Source organism: Oncorhynchus clarkii, chromosome 18, assembly GCF_045791955.1.
Source record: "Oncorhynchus clarkii lewisi isolate Uvic-CL-2024 chromosome 18, UVic_Ocla_1.0, whole genome shotgun sequence".
In the NCBI taxonomy this organism is placed as follows: domain Eukaryota; kingdom Metazoa; phylum Chordata; class Actinopteri; order Salmoniformes; family Salmonidae; genus Oncorhynchus; species Oncorhynchus clarkii.
In genome coordinates this window covers 43,373,969-43,398,967 of record NC_092164.1, presented here as the reverse complement: position 1 = coordinate 43,398,967, position 24,999 = coordinate 43,373,969, and the positions used below count along the sequence as shown (strand labels likewise).

Below are 24,999 nucleotides of genomic sequence, written 5' to 3'. Positions count from 1 at the left end.
CTCCTGTTCCATGCTTCACGGTGGGAACCACACATGCGGAGATCATCCATTCACCTACTCTGCGTTTCACAAATGAGTCAAATTTGAGTCAAATTTGGACTCATTAGACCAAAGGACAGATTTCATTGCTCGTGTTTCTTGGCCCAAGCAAGTCTCTTCTTATTGTTGTCCTTTAGTAGTGGTTTCTTTGCAGAAATTTGACGATGAAGGCCTTATTCACGCAATCTCCTCTGAACAGTTGATGTTGAGATGTGTCTGTTAATTGAAATGCATTCTAGGTGACTACCTCAAGAAGATGGTTGAGAGAATGCCATTAGTGTACAAAGCTGTCATCAAGGCAAAGGGTGGCTACTTTTAAGAACCTCAAATATAAAATATATTTAGATTTGTTTAACACTTTTTTGCTTACGACATGATTCCTTCCATACGTTTAATTTCAAGGTTTTGATGTCTTCACTATTATTCAACAATGTAGAAAATCGTAAAAATAAGGAAAAATCCAGGAATGAGTAGGTGTCCAAATTTTTTGACTGGCACTGTATATATATTAACTAGTGAGTGGGACTTTCATTTCTACTATGAAAAGTCTATACGTGGCATGATGCCACTATTAATGTCAATGACAAGTTTGACTGTGGTTTCCCTCGTAACCTCCCCCTTTTTGTGCTTTGACCAATGAGCAGGCAGTGGCGGGGCTCACCCTGCAATGTTATTGGTGGAGACACTCTTGGAGAGGGAAAGGCCGGAGCGTCCGCGGCGCGAGCCCAGCAAGGATTGGCGGAGATTGTCAGAGTGGTAGATGGCGGAGCTGGGGCGTTCCCTCATCATGGGGGCTAACGAGGAGTAGATAAAGTTGGAGTAGGAGGGAATAGAGGAGGAAGGAGAAGAGGAGGAGAAATATAGTGAAATATTATAAAAGGGAAACTCTTATAATGAAAAAGGAGTCAGATGCAATTTCAGAGTTCAAAAGTGAAACTACAGATACTTTTGTTCAATTGCAAAACGGATTGTTATTACAAACCAACCCAATAGTGAAAAATACATTTTCCTTTGCATATGTAATAAAGAATTTGAAGTATGTAGCATGCATGTGCGCATTTGCATGTACTGACTTTTGGTACGAAGGGTCACGCTCTGCAGAGCTGAGTTGTTCCTCATGAGAGCCATCTTCTGTTGCTGTGGTTACATAGAGTACAGTTAAATATCATATACCACATATTATTACATGCTTGTATACAGTGCCTTCAGAGCGTATTTACACCACTTTACTTTTTCCAAATGTTGTTGTGTTACAGCCTGCATTTTAAATGGATTAAATTGAGATTGTGTGTCACTGGCCTACACACAATACTCCATAATGTCTATTGGTTGGAGTCATTATAAATCATTTTTCAACTACTCCACAAATTTCTTGTTAACAAACTATAGTTTTGGCAAGTCGGTTAGGACATCTACTTCGTGCATGACACAAGTAATTTTTCCAACAATTGCATACAGACAGATTATTTCACTTATAATTCACTGTATCACAATTTCAGTGGGTTAAACTTTTACATACACTAAGTTGACTGTGCAGGAAGGAGATGCGTTCTGTCTCCTAGAGATGAACGTACTCTGGAACGAAAAGTGCAAATCAATCCCAGAACAACAGCAAAGGACCTTATGAAGATGCTGGAGGAAACAGGTACAAATGTATCTATATCCACAGTAAAACAACTCCTAGATCGACATAACCTGAAAGGCCGCTCAGCAAGGAAGAAGCCACTGCTCCAAAATCGCCATCAAAAAGCCAAACTACGGTTTGAAAGTGCACATGGGGACAAAGATTGGACTTTTTGGAGAAATGTCCTCTGGAAACAAAAATGAAACAAAAATAGAACTGTTTGGCCATAATGACCATCGTTATGTTTGGAGGAAAAAGGGGGAGGCTTGCAAGCCGAAGAACACCATCCCAACCGTGAGGCACGGAGGTGTCAGCATCATGTTGTTGGGGTGCTTTGCTGCAGGAGGGACTGGTGCACTTCACAAAATAGATGGCATCGTGAGGATGTAAAATTATGTGGCTATATTGAAGCAACATCTCAAGACATCAGTCAGGAAGTTAAAGCTTGGTCGCAAATGGGTCTTCCAAATGGACAATGACCATAATCATACTTCCAAAGTTGTGGCAAAATGGCTTAAGAACAACAAAGTCAAGGTATTGGATTGGCCATCACAAAGCCCCGACCTCATTCCTACAGAAAACTTGTGGGCAGAACTGAAAAAGTGTGGGCGAGCAAGGAGGCCTACAAATCTGACTGTTACACCAGCTCTGTCAAGAGGAATGGGCCAAAATTCACCCAACTTATTGTGGGGAATCTTGTGGAAGGCTACCCGAAACAATTGACCCAAATTAAACAATTTAAAGGCAATACTACCAAATACTAATTGAGTGTATGTAAACTTCTGACCCACTGGAAATGTGATGAAAGAAATAAAAGCTGAAATAAATAATTCTCTCTACTATTATTCTGACATTTCACATTCTTAAAATAAAGTGGAGATCCTAACTGACCTACGACACGGAATATTAACTAGGATTAAATGTCAGGAATTGTGAAAAACTGAGTTTAAATGTATTTGGCTAAGGTGTATGTAAATTTCCGACTTCCCCTGTATACATATGCACTACATGACCAAAAGTATGTGGATACCCGCTCGTCGAACATCTCATTCCAAAATCATGGGCATTAATATGGAGTTGGTCCCCCTTTGCTGCTATAACAGCCTCCACTCTTCTGGGAAGGCTTTCCACTAGATGTTAGAACATTGCTGTGGGGACTTGCTTCCATTTAGCCACAAGAGCATTAGTGAGGTGGGAAACTGATGTTGGGCGATTAGGCCTGGCTTGCAGTCAGATTCAATTCATCCCAAAGGTGTTCAATGGGGTTCAGGTCAGGGTTCTGTGCAGGCCAGTCAAGTTCTTCCACACCAATCTCGACAAATAATTTCTGTATGGACCTCGCTTTGTCCACAGAGGCATTGTCATGCTGAAACAGGAAAGAGCTTTCCCTAAACTGTTGCCACAAAGTTGGAAGCACATAATCATCTAAAATATCATTGTATGCTGTGCAGCAATGCTCCCCATTCAACCTGACATAGCTTGAGACGATCTGCAAAGAATAGGAGAAACTCCACAAATACAGGTGTGCCAGGCTTGTAGTGTCATACCCAAGAAGACTCAAGGCTGTAATGACTGCCAAAGGTACTTCCACAAAGTACTGAGTAAAAGCATAGGAAAACTTATGTAAATGTGATTTCTTTTTATGATACTTAATAAATTAGAAAATAATTCTAATAACCTGTTTTTGCTTCATCATTATGGGGTATTGTGTGTAGATTGATGAGGGGGAAAAACGATTTAATCCGTTTTAGAATAAGGCTGGAACGCATTCTAAAATTCTTTCCGAATACCCTGTATATACATCCTCTGTTATCTCTTACCCTCTGTTTCATTTTGGCACAGTTTGGCAACGTGTCTCGACAGCGGTTGTGGATAGTTACACTGCAGGCTGTGAGAAAAAGAAAACACACACGTGATTCACTCTTTCAAACATTTTCTCTCTCTCTCGCACTCTGAATGTCCCCCCTACCCTATATGTATCTTTGTTCCTCTGTTTCATATGTCAACCTTCATCGAATATGGGGAAACTTTTAATTTATTGTGAGGATCTCCCTCTCTCTTCCCACTTCTCTTTCCCTGTCCCACCTACTTCGTTTGTGGCCATCGTTTCACTTCCTGTGCAGGGTTTGTGAACAGGAAGTTAGGGTTTAGACACAACTGGCGGAGGGGAGGAGAGACCCAGGGGTGTTTCAGAACCCTCTAACCCAGTTCCACTGGTCCTCCCCCGCCCGCCCTAAACACTTCTCTGACCCAAATCTAGACATAAAGCCTACTTAAATTTGTAGGCTTACACACTGAAGAACGCAAACCTGACTCCCTGTTGCAGGAAAATCATTTTTTTAGAGAGATCTTTTAAGACAATTGTTTGAGTGAACACTGAATTTATTTGCTTTTACTTATTCACCGGTTTGATTTGGTGTGGTGAAATCAAGCCAGGAATTTGACCTTTAACCTTTAACTCCCCCTCAAATTAGGAAGAACCTGCAAGGTACATAGTTAGCGCCTGGCTATGTTAGCGGTTACCGCCTGCCACAGATACAGATGAGCTATCAGAGCAGAGTCTGGTGCAGGCCAGCACAGGGTGCACAGTTCTGACAGAACACCAGGGCTATTATCTGTATAGGGGCATGGAGTCCTGACAACACAGGAACTGTTTGTTATCTGTAACCAACCCTCTCTGTCTGGAAAACTGAATCAGGTTTGGTTGAGAAATGAAGAAATGCTACCCAGCAGAAAAAGTGAAGTATATAGGCATAACAGGAAAGGGTGTGTGTGTGTGTGTGACACGTGTCTATATTTGTGTGTGAAATGTTTTGCCTGTGCACATGACTGACAAACACCGTGGCAAGTTTTGCATAAATTAATGTATATTTGTGTGTGAACTGTGTGTCAAAATGTATTCCTATAATAATGTAAATATTTCAAAATAAATACTTAGCATAACACACACACCAAAATGTATTCCAGCACAATCTATTGTAAGTTATATCAAATGTAATGAAAATACATTGGGCTGCAGCTCCTTCTAGGCCAATTTGCCTGTGAGGATGGCAGTGGAGATGTGTTTTTGAGTGGGTGAGAAGCTCACCATCCCCAACTCTCACCCCATTATCTGACTGCATGTAGATCAATGTCCATAATGTAACTATTTGAAATGGAATTGATAGTCACAGTGTAGTTCATTACTGTGTTGTAACTTATTTGGAGAGTTAACAGGTTCATTTGCTTGTAAAGGAATGGTATAAATAGCGTAGATTGTTCCCTTTGGTAGTGCCTCAATATTCTGCCACCATAGAGTGATATGACAATGTATGTCCTGATAAATGATGCTGCATTTTTTGTAAATCGTCTTAGGGTTTTAGGGAGGTATAGGGTTGTGGCACGTTTTTGAGATGTTCTTTTGGTTTGCTGAGCTACACATGCTGTGTAGCTCAGGCCTGTGTCTGAAGGATCTGGTGGGTAGGCAAGGCTTACTAGGTCAGTTGATGGCCACTATTGGGGTGCTGTGTGTGTGGTAGTAGTTGTATTAATTTGTAGTATTAGTAGTAGTAGTAGTAGTATTTGTAGTAGCATTAGTAGTACTCACTGGGGCAGCTGAGGGCCTCCTTGGCAGTGATGCTCTTGTTGCATGCTGAACAGAGGGTGGTCCCCGACACGGTGAGGGAGGTGAAGAGATGCCCGTTGCTGTAGCGCGCCTCCCTGTCCCGCGCCTCCTTCTCCCTCTCCCTCATGCGTTCCTTCTCCTTATTCTGGGAGGAAATGAAAAAAGGAGGAGAGAAGCAGAATGCACTGATGACATACAATGGCACCTTTGACATGAGGTGGACAGGTTAAAGAGTTTAAATCATGTGTCAGAACTTCCCTTAACCCTCCTACTCTTCTGCTTTTAAAAAATAGGCATTTTACATTCCATCAGTACCTTAAAGAAACATGTTGGTGGAAAGTCTACAGCTCGTGACAATAGCAAAAGGAAGCAAAATGTAAGCGTTACCAGTAGCCCTCTTAGGTGTCAAAATTAGATGTGAGAATAACAAAAGCTAAAGAGGGAGTCGTCCCCCCCCCCCCCCACCCGGATTCGTCACACACCCCATTGTTATCATCGTAACGTTCCATCATTAATGAGGATTTCCTAATGCAATGTCCACAATCATCTTGTAACCATAGCTACCTTGACGAGGCAGGCCATAGTCGCCCTGACTAACTAACTTAATAGCTGATGCTACCTCCTACTAAAAACTCCAGTGTGTTCCTGTCACAGAAGCATGAGCAATGTTCAGTGTCTTTGGGAACCAGTCTGATGGAGTAGAACTTTATGCAACATAAATTGATGACTTCTTGGGAACTAAAAGCAGTTGCCGCCACATTGAACCTGTACATTTTCCTGTGTTGGGATTGATTGTTCAAGCAGAAACAGGTATACGGTAGCAGTGAAGCGTTAACAATGTCTTTCCATTCTTTTAGAGTTGTGCCAAGTAACGTATTTTTGTCTGTGTGTCAGGGGAGGGACAGCCTTATGTCTGTTGCCATGTTGACATCCTGCACAGGAAGTAGACAGGGAAGGCTTCCTCTTTTGGGGCTAAAGTGGGCAGGGTGAGTTGTTACTACGGCAACAGCGGCAAAAGAGGGAGGGCACCACAAAACCGCATTTGTGCAGTTTTTCATTTGAGGTCAAAAGTTTTTCTGCATTCAGTGTGAAATAATTGAGGCTAAAGGTGAGAGTTAGAGACTTGATTATCTGTGTGTGAGATCAGTACGTGTGGGTAGGTCTCAAAACCAAATGCCACTATAAAAGTAAGAGGATTTACAAAACTGGTCAGTATTTTTTGACAGCGATCACCAGCAGAGGACGTTAATATGAGAGAGAGAGAGAGAGAGAGAGAGAGAGAGAGAGACAGAGACAGAGACAGAGACAGAGACAGAGAGAGAGAGAGAGAGAGAAGATGATTCCTAGCACTTTACACAACATAGGTCCAGAATGCAACACAATAGACGTCTGTGTTTTCACTGTCTTTCTACACCTTCTCACTCACTACCCCATCATTGCCTTATGTCTGTTTCTCTGTTTCCGCTGTTTTTCTACAGAAGGCTGATATTGAGAAGCAAATTGGAGAACGGCTTGTGGTGATCACATGAACTTTTGCAGTAAAAGAGGAACCCAAGCTAGACAGGTTGACTGTAGTTTGCCATGTCGTAATTAAAATCTAAATATTGCTGAGTGGTAAATGTCTAGACAATGACCTTCATGGTGTTTTCCACCATCTCATAGTCCACACAGCACTAACACACCTGATAAATTGTCTGGTTGATAAAGCAAGACTTAATGAATAGATTATTCGTCACATCAAGTTGAATTGTGTGTTTGTGCTTGGCTGGGAAAATAAATGTGGGTTGTGGGGACAGGAGTTGAGAAATACTTCTCTGAATCTATCCGGGACTACTTATACAGTATAGTGATGTCCAAAAGTTAACATTTGCCAATATTACCATTACATTTTGGCATCATCATCATCATCTCAGTGGTGACCCATGACATTCAGGGTTGACTGATATGCTGGGCCAGGTCTTCCAAACCTATACATCTGTACTGTCCCTAATTGTTGGTCAATGTTTGTGTACCTGTTTAAAGTAAACTGTTATTTTGATGCAGCAATGCAAAGCACTAACATTTTTACAGGGAAAAGAGAATAAATATACCATTGAAGTTTATAATTAGTCATTTCTGATGTGTCAGAGGCAAAGCTCTCTCTCTCTATATATATACAGTGAGGGGAAAAAGTATTTGATCCCCTGCTGATTTTCTACGTTTGCCCACTGACAAAGAAATTATCAGTCTGTATTTTAATGGTAGGTTTATTTGAACAGTGAAAAACCCATGTCAAAAATGTTATAAATTGATTTGCATTTTAATGAGGGAAATAAGTATTTGACCCCTCTGCAAAACATGACTTAGTACTTGGTGGCAAAACCCTTGTTGGCAATCACAGAGGTCAGACGTTTCTTGTAGTTGGCCACCAGGTTTGCACACATCTCAGGAGGGATTTTGTCCCACTCCTCTTTGCAGATCTTCTCCAAGTCATTAAGGTTTCGAGGCTGACGTTTGGCAACTCTGTCACGTTCTGACCTTAGTTCCTTTTTTATTTATTTTATTTGGTCAGGGAGTGAGTTGGGGTGGGCATTCTATGTTGTTTTTTCTATGTTTTGTTCTGTTGTTATGTTTCTATATTTTTGGCCTAGTATGGTTCTCAATCAGAGGCAGGTGTCAGTCGTTGTCTCTGATTGGGAGCCATATTTACGTAGCCTGTTTTCTATTGTGTTTTGTGGGTGGTTGTATCCTGTGTTAGTGTTTTCACCATATGGGACTGCTTCGGTCGTTTGTTTGTACTTTTGTTGTTTTGTTCAGTTGATTTATTAAATATATCATTATGGACACTTACCACGCTGCACATTGGTCTGATCCTTGCTACTCCTCCTCTGAAGAAGAGGAATTCCATTACAAACTCGAACCTTCAGCTCCCTCCACAGATTTTCTATGGGATTAAGGTCTGGAGATTGGCTAGGCCACTCCTTTGTTGCCTTGACCGTGTGTTTTGGGTCATTGTCATGCTGGAATACCCATCCACGATCCATGTTCAATGCCCTGGCTGAGGGAAGGAGGTTCTCACCCAAGATTTGACGGTACATGGCCCCGTCCATCGTCCCTTTGATGCAGTGAAGTTGTCCTGTCCCCTTATCAGAAAAACACCCCCGAAGCATAATGTTTCCACCTCCATGTTTGACGGTGGGGATGATGTTCTTGGGGTCATAGGCAGCATTCCTCTTCCTCCAAACACGGCGAGTTGAGTTGATGCCAAAGAGGTCCATTTTGGTCTCATCTGACCACAACACGTTCACACAGTTGTCCTCTGAATCATTCAGATGTTCATTGGCAAACTTCAGACGGGCATGTATATGTGCTTTCTTGAGCAGGGGGACCTTGCGGGCGCTGCAGGATTTCAGTCCTTCACGGCGTAATGTGTTACCAATTGTTTTCTTGGTGACTATGGTTCCAGCTGCCTTGAGATCATTGACAAGATCCTCCTGTGTAGTTCTGGGCTGATTCCTCACTGTTCTCATGATCATTGCAACTCCACGAGGTGAGATCTTGCATGGAGCCCCAGGCCGAGGAAGATAGACAGCTCTTTTGTGTTTCTTCCATTTGCGAATAATCGCACCAACTGTTGTCACCTTCTCACCAAGCTGCTTGGCGATGGTCTTGTAGCCCATTCCAGCCTTGTGTAGGTCTACAATCTTGTCCCTGACATCCTTGGACAGCTCTTTGGTCTTGGCCATGGTGGGGAGTTTGGAATCTGATTGATTGCTTCTGTGGACAGGTATTTTATACAGGTAAAAAACTGAGATTAGGAGCACTCCCTTTAAGAATGTGCTCGTTACCTGTATAAAAGACACCTGGGAGAGGGGGTCAAATACTTATTTCTCTTATTAAAATGCAAATCAATTTATAACATTTTTGACATGTGTCTCAGCCTCCAGTATTTATGCTTCAGTAGTTTGTGTCGGGGGGCTAGGGTCAGTTTGTTATATCTGGAGTACTTCTCCTGTCCTATTCGGTGTCCTGTGTGAATTTAAGTGTGTTCTCTCTAATTCTCTCTTTCTCTCTCTCTGAGGACCTGAGCCCTAGGACCATGCATCAGGACTACCTGACATGATGACTCCTTGCTGTCCCCAATCCACCTAGCTGTGCTGCTGCTCCAGTTTCAACTGTTCTGCCTTATTATTATTGGACCATGCTGGTCATTTATGAACATTTGAACATCTTGGCCATGTTCTGTTATAATCTCCACCCAGCACAGCCATAAGAGGACTGGCCACCTCACATAGCCTGGTTCCTCTCTAGGTTTCTTCCTAGGTTTTGGCCTTTCTAGGGAGTTTTTCCTGGCCACCGTGCTTCTACACCTGCATTGCTTGCTGTTTGGGGTTTTAGGCTGGATTTCTGTACAGCACTTTGAGATATCAGCTGATGTACGAAGGGCTATATAAATACATTTGATTTGATTTGTTTTTCTGGATTTTTGTTGTTCTGTCTCTCACTGTTCAAATAAACCTACCATTAAAATGATAGACTGATCATTTCTTTGTCAGTGGGCAAACGTACAAAATCAGCAGGGGATCAAATACTTTTTTTCCCTCACTGTATACACAGCCTAGTGCTGTATAATTGGCTTAAATGCTAAAGTGAGCAATACATCAGGGAGTGAAAGAATAGATGGGGTGAGATAGAGAGAGATATAGAGGGTGTCATTAAAAGGTGTCAGGACGATAACACTGAGAAAGACATGGGAATATGGACAGAGTCTATAGGGGGATTCATTTTATAGTCTTCCACCGGTTTACTTCACTGAGTCACTGATAAAGCAACGGCAAACACACACACAAAGTTTCATACCTCTTATACAGTGTGTTTCCTAGAATGTCCATGCTTTCTGTGTGTTGGTATGTGTATTGACATCAAATGTGTGTGTATGTGTGCCGCTCCAGATTAAGGACTGCTGTGTGGACTGAAGTGGCCCTGTAGCCTGATTTATGTCCTCTGGAGGGATGCTGGGCAAAGCAGAGCCTGAGGTGGATTCAAGTTTAGTCTCCCTAATCGACATACCATACAGAGGGACAAGAAGAAAACGGGGAGTCAGTCTAATATTGGCCTGTGTGTGTGTGTGTGTGTGAGTGAGAGAGTCCCTCCAACCTGACACACAACTCTGGAATGCACCAGAGTCATTGCTCTCTACGGAAGTCTTATCCTCCATCTCGCCCTCCCTGTATCTCACACAACATCTTTCTCCATCCCCCTCCTCTCACTCTTTATTTCTAACTCTCAAGATGTGTCCTTCGCCCTCGGTCCTCTCGTTCGAACACATTCACGCCTACACACATTCTCCTACACGGTTTCCCATGTGTGCTATAGATTGCAATAGCTCCCTCCCACCTCACTTCTGTACTGTAGGAAGTATTCCTATTTTGTTTGATTAAGTTCAACACAACCATACATACAGGTAGCAATACCGATCAAAATAATAACATAAGGAAGCACAGTGACGATGATGGTTTTTACTCTGGTCACTAATTGTGCTTGGAAAGTTACTACTTAAAAATGTGTCAAATGCAGACATCACTCCTCCATTTCCCAATAGTTTGTCTAATTTCAGTTTACGTGACAAAAGAAGCAGTCATTTTGTAGAGAATCATTGTGCTATCTAAACCGCTGTCAAATATCTTTTCCATAACCAAAAATATAGCTTTTTCAGCTGATGTACAAAACCGAAAGTAAAAGATTCAAAAAACAAAACATAGAAGAGCTTCTTAGAATGGCTTTCAATGAGAATGACAGATCTATAAATCCCATTTCTATGTGAATTTGGTCGGGTCGCCCTAAAAGTTACATATTGCAACTTTAATCAGGGTTCAAACCACAAGGGTACTGGGGACTACCATAGCAAATAAGGGCACCCAAGCATTAAAAAACATCAAAAGCGGGGGTTGTAATAAGCATTTCAGTAAAAATATTGACTTTGATAAACTAGGGCAGTGTTTCGCAACCTTTATTTATCCTTGCCTGGTGCAAAGGAATCAAATGAATACTCCCATTTAGTGGAAACGCCACCCATATGGCACTCCAGACAGGCTCTATGAAACACTACAAGTATTTAAGAGACAACAACTAGTATTTAAACTCAGGTCTGATTAGTGTAGTGGTGTGAATGTGTAACATGAACCGAGGACACCAGCAAAATTACTCAAAGCATGGTCTTGTGCATGTGCTGAACATGCAAAACCTCTAACTGTCCAGTTTGTTGTAGTGTGTGAGTGACACAGATTTGTTGGCACTGGCCCCAAAACTATGTTGAAAAAAATGTGCAATAAGCATACATGCACACATGCACACACACCCCCCCACCGTAGGAAAGTGATGTTCATATGGCGCTGGCAAGCTAAGGTTTTTCTCAGACATCCGCCATCCACTGTGCCAGAGAAAGCAGATAATATCACACCAACTGAGTGTCATTTCTATGGCAACCGATGCTATAGTCAAACACGCACACAAGCTGCATACACAGTGCCTTGCGAAAGTATTCGGCCCCCTAGAACTTTGCGACCTTTTGCCACATTTCAGGCTTCAAACATAAAGATATAAAACTGTATTTTTTTGTGAAGAATCAACAACAAGTGGGACACAATCATGAAGTGGAACGACATTTATTGGATATTTCAAACTTTTTTAACAAATCAAAAACTGAAAAATTGGGCGTGCAAAATTATTCAGCCCCTTTACTTTCAGTGCAGCAAACTCTCTCCAGAAATTCAGTGAGGATCTCTGAATGATCCAATGTTGACCTAAATGACTAATGATGATAAATACAATCCACCTGTGTGTAATCAAGTCTCCGTATAAATGCACCTGCACTGTGAAAGTCTCAGAGGTCCGTTAAAAGCGCAGAGAGCATCATGAAGAACAAGGAACACACCAGGCAGGTCCGAGATACTGTTGTGAAGAAGTTTAAAGCCGGATTTGGATACAAAAAAGATTTCCCAAGCTTTAAACATCCCAAGGAGCACTGTGCAAGCGATAATATTGAAATGGAAGGAGTATCAGACCACTGCAAATCTACCAAGACCTGGCCGTCCCTCTAAACTTTCAGCTCATACAAGGAGAAGACTGATCAGAGATGCAGCCAAGAGGCCCATGATCACTCTGGATGAACTGCAGAGATCTACAGCTGAGGTGGGAGACTCTGTCCATAGGACAACAATCAGTCGTATATTGCACAAATCTGGCCTTTATGGAAGAGTGGCAAGAAGAAAGCCATTTCTTAAAGATATCCATAAAAAGTGTCGTTTAAAGTTTGCCACAAGCCACCTGGGAGACACACCAAACATGTGGAAGAAGGTGCTCTGGTCAGATGAAACCAAAATTGAACTTTTTGGCAACAATGCAAAACGTTATGTTTGCCGTAAAAGCAACACAGCTGAACACACCATCCCCACTGTCAAACATGGTGGTGGCAGCATCATGGTTTGGGCCTGCTTTTCTTCATCAGGGACAGGGAAGATGGTTAAAATTGATGGGGAGATGGATGGAGCCAAATACAGGACCATTCTGGAAGAAAACCTGATGGAGTCTGCAAAAGACCTGAGACTGGGACGGAGATTTGTCTTCCAACAAGACAATGATCCAAAACATAAAGCAAAATCTACAATGGAATGGTTCAAAAATAAACATATCCAGGTGTTAGAATGGCCAAGTCAAAGTCCAGACCTGAATCCAATCGAGAATCTGTGGAAAGAACTGAAAACTGCTGTTCACAAATGCTCTCCATCCAACCTCACTGAGCTCGAGCTGTTTTGCAAGGAGGAATGGGAAAAAATTGCAGTCTCTCGATGTGCAAAACTGATAGAGACATACCCCAAGCGACTTACAGTTGTAACCCAATTTTTCAGTTTTTGATTTGTTAAAAAAGTTTGAAATATCCAATAAATGTCGTTCCACTTCATGATTGTGTCCCACTTGTTGTTGATTCTTCACAAAAAAATACAGTTTTATATCTTTATGTTTGAAGCCTGAAATGTGGCAAAAGGTCGCAAAGTTCAAGGGGGCCGAATACTTTCGCAAGGCACTGTACCTTACATTCAAGATCACTACATTAACAAAACTAAGGGCACATGCAGTCCTCATTCCCTGAAACCAGCTCACATGCAAGCATGTGCACACGCACACACACAATCAGTCTAATTGGGAGGCAAAATGGTACACAGAACAATGTCATATTTCAATATTGCAGGCTTGCATGGTAATAGCATGATGCACTGTTGTTTTATACACCTATGTATGGTGTATAACGTTTACATGTAATTCTGAAAATAAACCAAAATAATGTACAGGTACATGCTTCTTCCAATCACAAATATTACACTAAAGGTATATACATATTTTAGGTGTGTCTCATAGGTCTATATATAGCCTACATGGAAAACTGCAAACAACTGTTAGTTCCAATGACTATGTTTGCTATCCAGAATGTGGCAACACTTCCGGGTACCGATGCACAAAGCCCCCCACCCCCCCCCAAAAAAGAACTTTCTCCAACTCAGACCCCTAGTCTCGATATTCTGGGGAATCATGACCAAACTGAAAAAGGTGATTAACAGTATAGGCTTCCACAGACCAATTGTCACCATAAGGGCAGGATCATTGCCAAGCGCGCCGCTTGTTTTTGTGAAGTATCTCCATATTCCGCAAACTTCCTAAAAAAATTGCCTACGTGCTTCTGCAATGACGATCGCAATCTAAACGTTATCATTATAACCAATATTAGATAGTCTCCAATTCTAAAATGACATCCACAAGTTTCAAGTTTTAATCATATGTACAGATGCGCTTGAAACATTAACTTTTTGCGCATTTCACTTTTGTCAGAAATTTGCCAATAGCACAAGGTATCAGTAATAGTAAGCCTCCAAATACATCCACTCACCCGTAAATTAATATCTCTCATTCTCTCTTGTCGAATTTTCGACAGATCCGCGACTCTGGACATGGTGAGAATCGAGACCCTTCCTCTCCAGTACGATAAATAAATCCTTTTAAAGGCAAAGCGCTTGTGGCTGTCAAGCAGGAACTTCAAATATCTGCCTGTTTTGTTCTTCCCTGAGAGGTTAACGCTAAAGCAGTTATATGATTATATGGCTAGGGTAAAAGGTCTGTGTTGTAGCCAAACTGTAACACCCTTACAAAATTGCACGTTCAACTTGTCTGTATCCCTAGTCCAACGGCAATGTCACTGATGCTGCGTAAAAGGAGGCTTTCTCATACAGGAAATTCTGTCGGTTTTTTGCACTTCAGATTATACAAAATTACGCCTACCGGAGGAGGTTTCAGAATGAGCCCATCTTTAAATTCAGTGATAACATTCACTGCTAGCACAGAGAGAAAATATATGGAAGTAAATCAAGAAGTGTTAGGTTCTTTGTGGTACTATTCTGGTATTATGGAGAGAGAGGGAATGGTCACTCATTGTATGTACACTGAACAAAAATATAAACGCAAGTGTTGGTCCCATGTGCTGAAATAAGACACATAAAAAGCTTATTACTCTCAAATTTGGTTAACAAATTTGTTTAAATCCCTGCTAGTTGGCATTTCTAATTTGCCAATATAATCCATCCACCTGATTTGTGTGGCATAAACATTTTTAAAACAGCATTGTCATTACACAGGTGCACCTTGTGCTGGGGACAATAAAAGGCCACTTTAATATGTGTGGTTTGTCACACACAATGCCACAGATGTGTCAAATTGAGGGAGAGTGCAATTGGAATGCTGACTGCAGGAATGTCCACCAGAGCTGTTGCCAGATAATGTAATGTTAATTTCTCTAGCATAAGCTGCCTCCAGTGTCGTTTTAGAGAATTTGGCAGTGCGTCCAACTGGACTCACAACCGCAGACCACGTGTAACCATGCCAGCCCAGGACCTCCACATACATACAGTGCCTTCGGAAAATATTCAGACCCCTCGACTTTTTCCACATTTTGTTACGTTACAGCCTTCTAAAATGGATTAGTCCCCACCCCAATCTACACACAATACCCCATAATGATAATGCAAAAACAGATTTTTAGACATTTTAGCAAATGTATTACAAATAAACTGAAATATCACATTTACATAAGAATTCAGACCCTTAGTACTTTTTTGAAGCACTGTTGGCAGTGATTAATGCCTCGAGTCTTCTTGGGTATGACGCTACAAGCTTGGCACACCTGTATTTGGGGAGTTTCTCCCATTCTTCTCTGCAGATTGTCTCAAGCTGGATGGGGAGTGTCGCTGTGCAGCTATTTTCAACAACAAAAAAGTTATACATTTGCAAAAATGTCAAAAAACCTGTTTTCACTTTGTCATGATGGGTGCAGATTGATGCCATTTTTTATTTTTTTAATACATTTTATAATAAGGCTGTGATGTAACAAAATGTGGAAAAAGGCAAAGGGTCTAAATACTTTCCAAAAGGACTGTACATACATATACAGTACCAGTCAAAAGTTGACACACCTACTCATTTAAGGGTTCTTTATTTTTACTATTTTCTACATTGTAGAATAATAGTGAAGATATACAAAAATATGAAAAAACACAACCAACAAAGTATTAAACAAATCAAAATACTTGTTATATTTTAGATTCTTCAAAGTAGCCACCCTTTGCCTTGATGACAGCTTTGCACACTCTTGGCAATTATCTCAACCAGCTTCATGATGTATTCACATGGAATGCATTTCAATTAACAGTTTAATTAGAGTACTTGTGTAATTATTAGTGGAATTTATTTCCTTCTTAATGCCTTTGAGCCAATCAGTTGTGTTGTGACAAGGTAGGGGTGGTATACAGAAGATAGCCCTATTTGGTAAAATACCACATTTCTGAGGCTGGTAACTCTTAATGAACTTATCCTCTGCATCCGAGGTAACTCTGGGTCTTCCTTTCCTGTGGCGATTCTCATGAGAGACAGTTTCATCATAGCACTTGATGGTTTCTGTGACTGCACGCACTTGAAGAAACTTTCAAAGTTCTTAATTTTCCAGATTGACTGACCTTCATGTCTTAAAGTAATGATGGACCGTTGATTCACTTTGATATTTGACCTGTTCTTGCCATAATATGGACTTGGTCTTTTACAAAATAGGGCTATATTTTGTATACCACCCCTACCTTGTCACAACACAACTTATTGGCTCAAACACATTAAGAAGCAGAGAAACAATAACATAACAGTAGCGAGGCAATATGCAGAGGATACAGATGTGCGGGGACACAGGTTAGTCAAGGTAATTGAGATAATATGTGCATGTAGGTAGAGGTAAAGTGACTATGCATTGATAATAAACAGAGAGTATCAGCAGCGTAAAATTGGGGGTGGCGGGTAGCCATTTGATTAGCTATTCAGGAGTCTTATGGCTAGAAGCTGTTAAGAAGCCTTTTGGACCTAGACTTGGCGCTCCGGTGCCGCTTGCTGTGAGGTAGAAGAGAGAGAAGTCTATGACTAGGTTGGCTGGAGTCTTTTACAATTTTTTGGGCCTTCCTCTGACACCGCCTGGTATAGAGGTCCTGGATGGCAGAAAGTTTGGCCCCAGTGATGCACTGGGCCGTTTCTTTTGCAGTGCCTTGCAGTCGGAGGCCGAGCAGTTGTCATACCAGGCAGCTGTAGAACTTTTTGAGAATCTGAGGACCCATGCCAAATATTTTCAGTTCCCTGAGGGGAATAGGCGTCATCGTGCCCTCTTCACGACTGTCTTGGTGTGCATGGAACATGATAGTTTGTTGCTCTCAACCTGCTCCACTACAGCCCCGTCGATGAGAATGGGGGCTTGCTCTGTCCTACTTTTTCTGTAGTCCACAATCATCTCCTTTGTCTTGATCACGTTGAGGGAGAGGTTGTTATCCTGGCACTGACCTCCTCCCTATAGGCTGTCTTATTGTTGTCGGTGATCAGATCACTGTTGTGTCGTCGGCCTACCTAATGATGGTGTTGGAGTTGTGCTTGGCCATGCAGTCATGGGTGAGCAGGGAGTACACAAGGGGACTGAGCACGCACCCCTGAGGGGCCCACGTCTTGAGGATCATCGTTGGTGGTGTGTTGTTATCTACCCTTACCCTCTGAGGGCGGCTCGTCAGGATGTCCAGGACCCAGGTGCAGAGGGAGGTGTTTAGTTCCAGAGTCCTTAGCTTAGTGATGAGCTTTGAGGGCACTATGGTACTGAACACTGAGCTATAGGTGGGAAAGGGCATTGTGGAGTGCAATAGAGATTTCATAATCTGTGGATCTGTTGTGGCAGTATGCAAATTGGAGTGGGTCTCAAAGTCTATAACTGCCAGGAGGATGATAACAGCCTAGTAAAGGGCCCTGCCTACACTCTTAGAAAAAAGGCGCTATCTAGAACCTAAAAGGGTTCTTCGGCTATCCACACAACAAAACTTTTTGGTTCCAGGTAGAAACCTTGTGGGTTCTATCTTGAACACTTTCCAAAGTGGGTTCTAAATGGAACCAAAAAGGGTTCTCCGATGGGTACACTCAAATAACCCCTTTGAAACCCTTTTTTCTAAGAGTTTAGCAACCATCAAGAGCAAAGAGCGTGCCAATGCCGCCTCAGCATTACGGCTACGTTCATACTAAGCCATAAGCAGAACTTTACCACAATCAAGGCTAGGTCGGTTGGCAGAAATAAAAGTACAGGCTTTGTTCCCGACAACACCTTTCAGATATAAAGAAAAATAGTCAAACATTTGGCGGAAACATCTTGGTTTGAAAGGTGTATTTGACTCCCTCTCTCAGTCTCTCCCTGCCTTTCTCCTGCCCTCTATGCGTCAGACTTCAATCTCGGTGTGCAACATTTGGCACATGATATCTTTATGACAAAATGTTCTGGTTGGAAACTGGTTTGGTGACTGAGAAGACCAACTCGCTTCTGTTACAAACAAGTACAGACGTCTATTTCATGATGAGAGGAAGACGTCATACTCACGTCGCCTGTAGGTGAAAGTAGATGAAAAAGAGAGTATCCCTGCTACATCTTTATCTTAGGGAGTGAAGAGTCCTCTAGACTTGAGGACATTTCAATTGGCTGCAGCAGTCTCTACTAGGGACCCCTTGTTGGCTTCACAAGTCCTACTGTATACATCAGCCCCTTTGGAGGACGCATGGATTGAACCCCAGTATCCGGGGTCATACCCATACATGTGTCAAGAGACGGGAGGGTTACCACTCACCCACAGGCTCGGTACTGTTGCTGTTTAAAAGGTTTTATCTTAGGGAGTCTGCGTGGGAGTGAAAGGGTCCTCTTGATTTTGAAGGGCCTGTTAATGGGCGGTGGCAGACACAGAGAGACAAAGTGACATGTTTGACTACGCTGCCTCTGTCAGTCCTCTCCCTCCACAGCTCTGGTGAATTTTGGTCGGCTTGAGACCAGAGCGTTGCCGTGGGTTACCGCTCCACTGCAGAGCCGCACCGCTTTGTGGAGAAATGTGTGTGTGCGTCAGTGTCGGTGGCTGTGTGTGAGAACCAATGCAAGTACATGTGTATTTTATGTGTGTGTGTGTGTGTGTATTTTGAGTCAGCAGCGCGTAGGTGTCTCCATGCACAGATATGCTTCTGCGCCGGTGAGATAATGACCAGGTGCTGAGAGCCTTCACCCACAAACCCTGTCATTCAGCCCAGCACAGAAAGACTGTGTGTGTGCGAATGTGTTTCATAGTGTGATTATGTAGCAACAGGAGAGACAGCACTCATATTGTGAGTAGCTTGTTTGAATTAGACTTCCATTGTTTTCCGTTGCAATCCAGAAATATGACAGAACATAGGAGGGAGGCTGCAGGAGAGAGGGGGCAGATGGGTGGACGACTGTACCTACAAAACATGAGTAGATGGTGCACTGACTCATTCTATGACACCCACATTGTAACACCCCCCCCCCCCCCCCCCCCCCCCCCCCCCATCCCTGTTAGTGAGCATTTCTCCTTTGCCAAGATAATCCATCCACCTGACAGGTGCAGCATATCAAGAAGCTGATTAAACAGCATGGTCATTACACAAGTGCACCTTGTGCTGGGGACAACAAAAGGCCACTCTAAAATGTGCAGTATTGTCCACAACACAATGCCACAAATGTCTCAAGTTGAGTGTCAGGTTCTGAACAAACAGTAAAAACTCACAGACAACTTGTAAAAGTTCAAACCAAGTTTATTCGCCCACTGCGTCAAACAGCTGCAGTCAAAGACATGATTACACAAGCACATATATTTACACCCTCCTTCTAGGTGGAGTCATCTCCTTGCACATCTAAACAGCCAATACATCTCTGTTGCTAGTCAGGAATTTAATTGGTTACTCTCACTGGTGTAGTCATGGCCCTGCCTCATGGTAGGACCTTTGTGGGCATGGAAGTATATGTGTGTGTGTAATAGGACTGCTCCTTCTCACTTCATCTGACCTGACCTGACCTCTACCATAAACCACCTCCATCGTTGATTTAGAGAATTTGGCAGTACGTCTAACCGGCCTCACAAACTCAGTCCAGGTGTATGGTGGTTTGCTGATGTCAACATCGTGAATAGAGTGCCCCATGGTGGTGGTGGTGTTATGTTATGGGCAGGCTATCAGGTATGAAGGTAAGACCCAGATGCAGACAACGTTGAATAAACAATAGTTTAATTATACAATAGGGGCAAGCAACAGACTGGTCAAGGCAGAAAGGGGTCAGTAACCAGAGGTGAGGCAACGATACCGGACGGCAGGCAGGCTCAGGGTAAGCAGAGGTCAAAAATCCAGTGGGGGGCAAAGGTATCGGTTGGTAGGCAGACTCAGGGGCAGGCAGAGTGGTCAGGCAGGCAAGGGTCAAAACCAGGAGGGCTGAGAAAAGAGAGACTGGGAAAAAGCAGGAGCTGAGAAACAAAACGCTGGTGGACTTTGACAAACAAGACGAACTGGCAACAGACAGATAACACAGGTATAAATACACAGGGGATAATGGGGAAGATGGGCGAGACCTGGAGGGGGGGCTTGGCGTCCTACCTGGGCGCATACCTGGTTGACCGGGGTGTCGGCGTTGGAAATCTGTGATGAGGCCTGGGTCCAGGATGTCCCTGGCCAACACCTCTCCTCCGGGCCATAACCCTCCCAGTCAACCATGTACTGGAACCCCCTGCCCCGAGGCTGAACCTTCAGGAGGCGCCTCACCGTATGAGACATGGGTTTGATGCTGGACACATGAAAGGTGGGATGTACACGAAAGGTACAGGGCAACAGAAGACGAACAGCAGAGGGGGAAATGATCTTGGAGATGGGGAACGAGCCAATAAACCGGGGGGAGAGTTTGCGGGATTCCACCCGGAGGGGCAGATCCCGGTTAAATAGCCATACCTTCTGCCCGAGATGATACCTGGGAGCCAGGGTCCGATGGCGATCCGCTTGTCGTCGATACCTGGAGGTGGTCTTGAGGAGGGCCGACCGGGCTCTCCTCCAGGTACGATAACAGCGGCAGACAAACATCTGGGCAGAAGGTATGCTGACCGCTTCCTGCTCAGGGAAGAATGGGGGCTGATATCCCAGGGAACACTCAAACGGTGATAGGCCCATGGCAGAGCAGAGAAGGGTGTTACAGGCGTATTTCACCCACTCCAGCTGCTGGCTCCAGGTGGTGGGGTTGGCAGAGACCAGGCAGCGCAGAGTGGTCTCGAGGTCCTGGTTGGCTCGCTCCGACTGGCCGTTAGACTCGGGGGAACCCAGAGGAAAGGCTGGCCGACAACCCAATGTGGGTGCAGAACGCCTTCCAGAACCGGGACGAGAACAGAAGGCCACGGCCGGAGACCATATCCACGGGCAGTCCATGGATCCGGAAGACGTGCTGCAGCATGAGCTGCTCATCAAGTTACCCTCCTTGGCAGAGGGTAACTTGATGAGAGGAATGAAGTGGGCGGCCTTGGAAAAGCAATCCACCACGGTCAGGATGGCGGTGTTGCCATCAGACGGGGGAAGACCAGTGACAAAGTTCAAGGAGATGTGAGACCAGGGGCAATGAAGGACAGGCAGAGGTTGGAGGAAGCCAGCCGGAGCTTTTCGAGGGATCTTGTTACGTGCACAGACCATGCAGGCGGCGACAAAGGTGACGACGTCCGGAACCATGGTAGGCCAACAAAAGCATTGTCGCACTAAGGCCAGGGTCCGCCGGGAGCCCGGGTGGCAGGCAGGCCTGGAGGAATGGGCCCACTCCAGGACCGTGGAGCAGACAGCTTCAGGCACGAACATCCGGTTATCTGCCCCTCTCCCCCAGGGTTCGGCTGTTTCCGATACCCCAGCTGAGTGCCATCGCCAGGCACGAGGTGGAAAGGATGGTCTCGGGCTCTGGGGTGGTAACCGTGGGGTTATAGCGGCGAGATAGGGCATCCGGCTTTACGTTCTTGGACCCCGGCCGGGCCAATCCAACACCGCTTTCACCTTCTCGGGATCTATCTGGACACTCCCAACAGAGATAATGTAGTCCAGAAAGGGAATGGTGGAGCGATGGAACTCAAACTTTTCTGCATTAATGAACAACAGGTTCTCCAGACGGCATTTTGTAGATCCAGCTTGAAGAAGATTGTGGCCCCCTGGAGTGGCTCGAAGGCCGAGGAAATAAGTGGTAGCGGATAACGGTTCTTCACAGTGATGTCATCGAGTCTCCGGTAGTCACGAGCGCAGGGTCTTGTCCTTCTTCTCCACGAATAATAACCCTACGCCAGCGGGAGAGGAGGGATGGATAAATCCTGTAGGTAGAGAGTCCCCAATGTATTTCTCCATAGCTTTGGTCTCTGGCACGACAGCGAGTACAGACGTCCCCAGGGCGGCATGGTACTAGGGAGAAGATAAATCTCAGTCATAGGGGCGGTGCGGTGGAAGGGAAATGGCCCGGGCCTTGCTGATCACCTCCCGGAGGTCCTGGTACTCCGCGGGAATGGCGGAGAGGTCCAGAGCCACCACTGAGGGCCCAGGAAGACATCCCGGGGCAGGTTGCGCCGATTTCAGACAATGGGTGTGGCAGAACAGACTCCAGCCCATGATAGCCCCGGTAGACCAGTTGATGAGTGAATTGTGTCGCTGGAGCCAGGAGAATCCCAACACCATGGGAACCTGGGGGGACTTGATGAGCAGGATCTGAATGGTCTTGCTGTGATTCCCTGACACCTATAGAGCACCCGTCCAGCGCTCTAACATCCATGGGAATGGAGAGAGGCTGAGTGGGGATGTTCAGCTCGTAAGCCAGTGTGGCGTCAAAAAAGCTTTCATTGGCTCCAGAGTCAATGAGGACCTGGAGAGATTTGGACTGGTTCCCCCATAGCAGAATGACATGAAAAGTGGTGTGATTAAGGGAAGCAGAAACGTTCTGCATAGGGCCCACCAGAGTACTCGCTCCCTGGTGGGCCTGGTCCTTCACCGGGCACAAGGACACAAAATTACCAAAAGTCCCGCAATATAGACAGCTCCTTGTGCTGATCCTGTGTTGCAGTTCCACTGGCGACAGCCCAGCTCTGCCTAGTTGCATGTGACTCTCGTAGAAGGTCGGGAAACCTTGGGTGCTCTCTGCCACGGGACTGTCATGGACTTCCGGGATGGCTCGGAGGCGAGGTGGAATCCCTGGACGTGCGAGTGACGTCGAATTCCCTCTCCATCCGTCGTTCCCGCAATCGCCCCCACGAACCCCTCCAGGCTTACGCATATAGCAAGCTGCTGTTCCCATACGGCGGTGGCCCAGGTGAGAGCCCAGACATCAGTGTGATGAGGTAGGCCATTCTGGAGCGATCCGAGAGGAAGGAGGAGGGCTGAAGCTCAAAAATAAGGGCACATTGAGCTAAAAAACGCCTGACAGGTGCTCGGCTCTCCATTAAAGCGTTCCGGGGGAGGTAACCAGGGCTCCCGGGAAGGTGGAGTGGCCGGTGAGGCGGCACTGCTAACTGCCGAGTTACTGAGGGGTGGTGGGGTTACCACTGTGGCAGGCTGCCCCCCAGTCAACCCGTGGAATTGCTCCTGTAGCATGTCCAACGCCCGGTCATGGTGCTCAGCCAACGTTTGGACCCTCTCCATCAGCCCACGAAGCAACTCCTCGTGCCTACCAATGGAGGTTCCTGGGAGGAGATGGTGTTGCACAGCAACACAAAGAAAATAAACAGTGATCACCTATCACATTACAAAGGAACATCTTCTAAAGATGAACTCCAACAAACATCGGCAGCTACTAAACAGTATTAGGATATCACTGGAGCGGTTGGTGAAGACCTTAGTTGCATTATATACTGTATGTTAGTGTTAATGTGTGTGTATTTAGCTTAGGAGACCATGTAATGATGGCCCCCCATTTGTACCTTAACAAAATACTTCTACTGACCGCAGACTACTGCTCTACTAAAGTGGGTGTGATGAAGTGCTAGGGGCCTCCAGGAAAGACAGTGTTGTGTTTATTAGGCATCAAACCGAGGAGGGATTACATGGACTTGTCCAATAAGAAACACACATTTTGGTTTTCCATTACAAAACAGTTCACATTGAAAACAAAGAGTCAACTACTGTACTGCAACTGAGGGAACGGCAACTAGGGTAAGCATTGCTTGACTGATCCATGAGTATTTTAATGTCTTCAAACAATAGCTATGTAGTGCTTATAAAGACTTCATGAATGCTCTATAAAGCCTTTATTAGTTTACTTTCGTGGTACCTCTAGGTCTCAAGCACTGTTAGGCGTTACTGCCACTTGTGGAGGATCAACTGAAGTGGAGGTCAGAGATGACAAAGCTTAGTGTGGAAGGCTTCCGGAATCAACATGTGCCACAGGGGATGTCCTTTGAAAGAGATTGTCCTCTGTAGGAGGCATTGCTGTTGAAAGGATGGAATGGAAACACCTTTGGCAATGAGAGAGGCTTCAGACACCAGACTGAAAGTCCTGCCCTTCTGACTACATGACGTATACTTTTACTTCTTCACCAGGAAACCCAGTTTAATACCAGAAAATAACTTATTTCATCAACAACCATATAAATGGCAATGAACATTCACTCTATTGTGACTTTTAGTGATAACAACCTATGCAACCTGCCCAGCATGTCACGAAAGATGTCATAATGAAGTCACTAGTTTCACCTGCTTTTTCTAGCCTAACTTAGATTTAACTAGGCCGGCTAATTAGAGCATGCTTACAGGACTCCACTGTGGATTTTGAATATTTCATGAAAATTTGTGAGGCAGCAGATTTAATTTCAGTTTTAGTCTGGTTTGTAGCTTACCCTACTAAGCGAGCAGACAGATGGAGTAAAACATTAAGGTTATCTTCAAAGCCCATGTTAATAGAAATCAGGAAGTCATGAAGAGAGTTGAAGCAGTAGAAACATACTGTACACACATTAATTTATGATGTGAACACATTAAATGTACTTACAGTCACACTTGAACATTATGAACTTCTGTTCCTATTCCTTCATAATACTGTCAAAATCAGTCCGGCCCCATTTAAAAAGTCCCTCCAGGCTTGTCAGTTTTCTATCACAAGCTTGTGGTGACGTCATGTCTCAATGCTCAGCTGATCAGGCCCCTGATTCCTGACCTAAATGTATCTGTAAGAAAGAACCAGTCTTTTAAACATACAGGCAGTTTGTTTGACTGGTTTGAACCGGTCTTTAACATAATCACAATGTTATACAGAATCAGCCTGGAAGAAAGGGCTCATCTGCTATAGCCTGTAGACATGCAGACTGGGTAAGCAGACTTATGA

General features: G+C 44.3%; 1 protein-coding gene across 4 annotated transcripts in view; it reads right to left on the bottom strand.

Moving 5' to 3' along the window:
• The window catches only part of LOC139373545 (rho guanine nucleotide exchange factor 2-like), a 97,587-nt gene that overhangs the window by 37,963 nt on the left and 34,625 nt on the right, over positions 1-24,999 (bottom strand). For 3 of the 4 annotated variants that reach the window (XM_071114175.1, XM_071114176.1, XM_071114179.1), the window contains 4 exons: positions 5,250-5,412; positions 3,484-3,551; positions 1,113-1,176; positions 701-833 (listed from right to left, as the gene is read on the bottom strand). In XM_071114175.1, the coding sequence (XP_070970276.1) occupies positions 701-833; positions 1,113-1,176; positions 3,484-3,551; positions 5,250-5,412 (428 nt within the window). Of the gene's footprint in view, positions 1-700; positions 834-1,112; positions 1,177-3,483; positions 3,552-5,249; positions 5,413-14,187; positions 14,499-24,999 lie in introns of those variants that run through there. The other variant, XM_071114177.1, reaches the window with a different exon arrangement.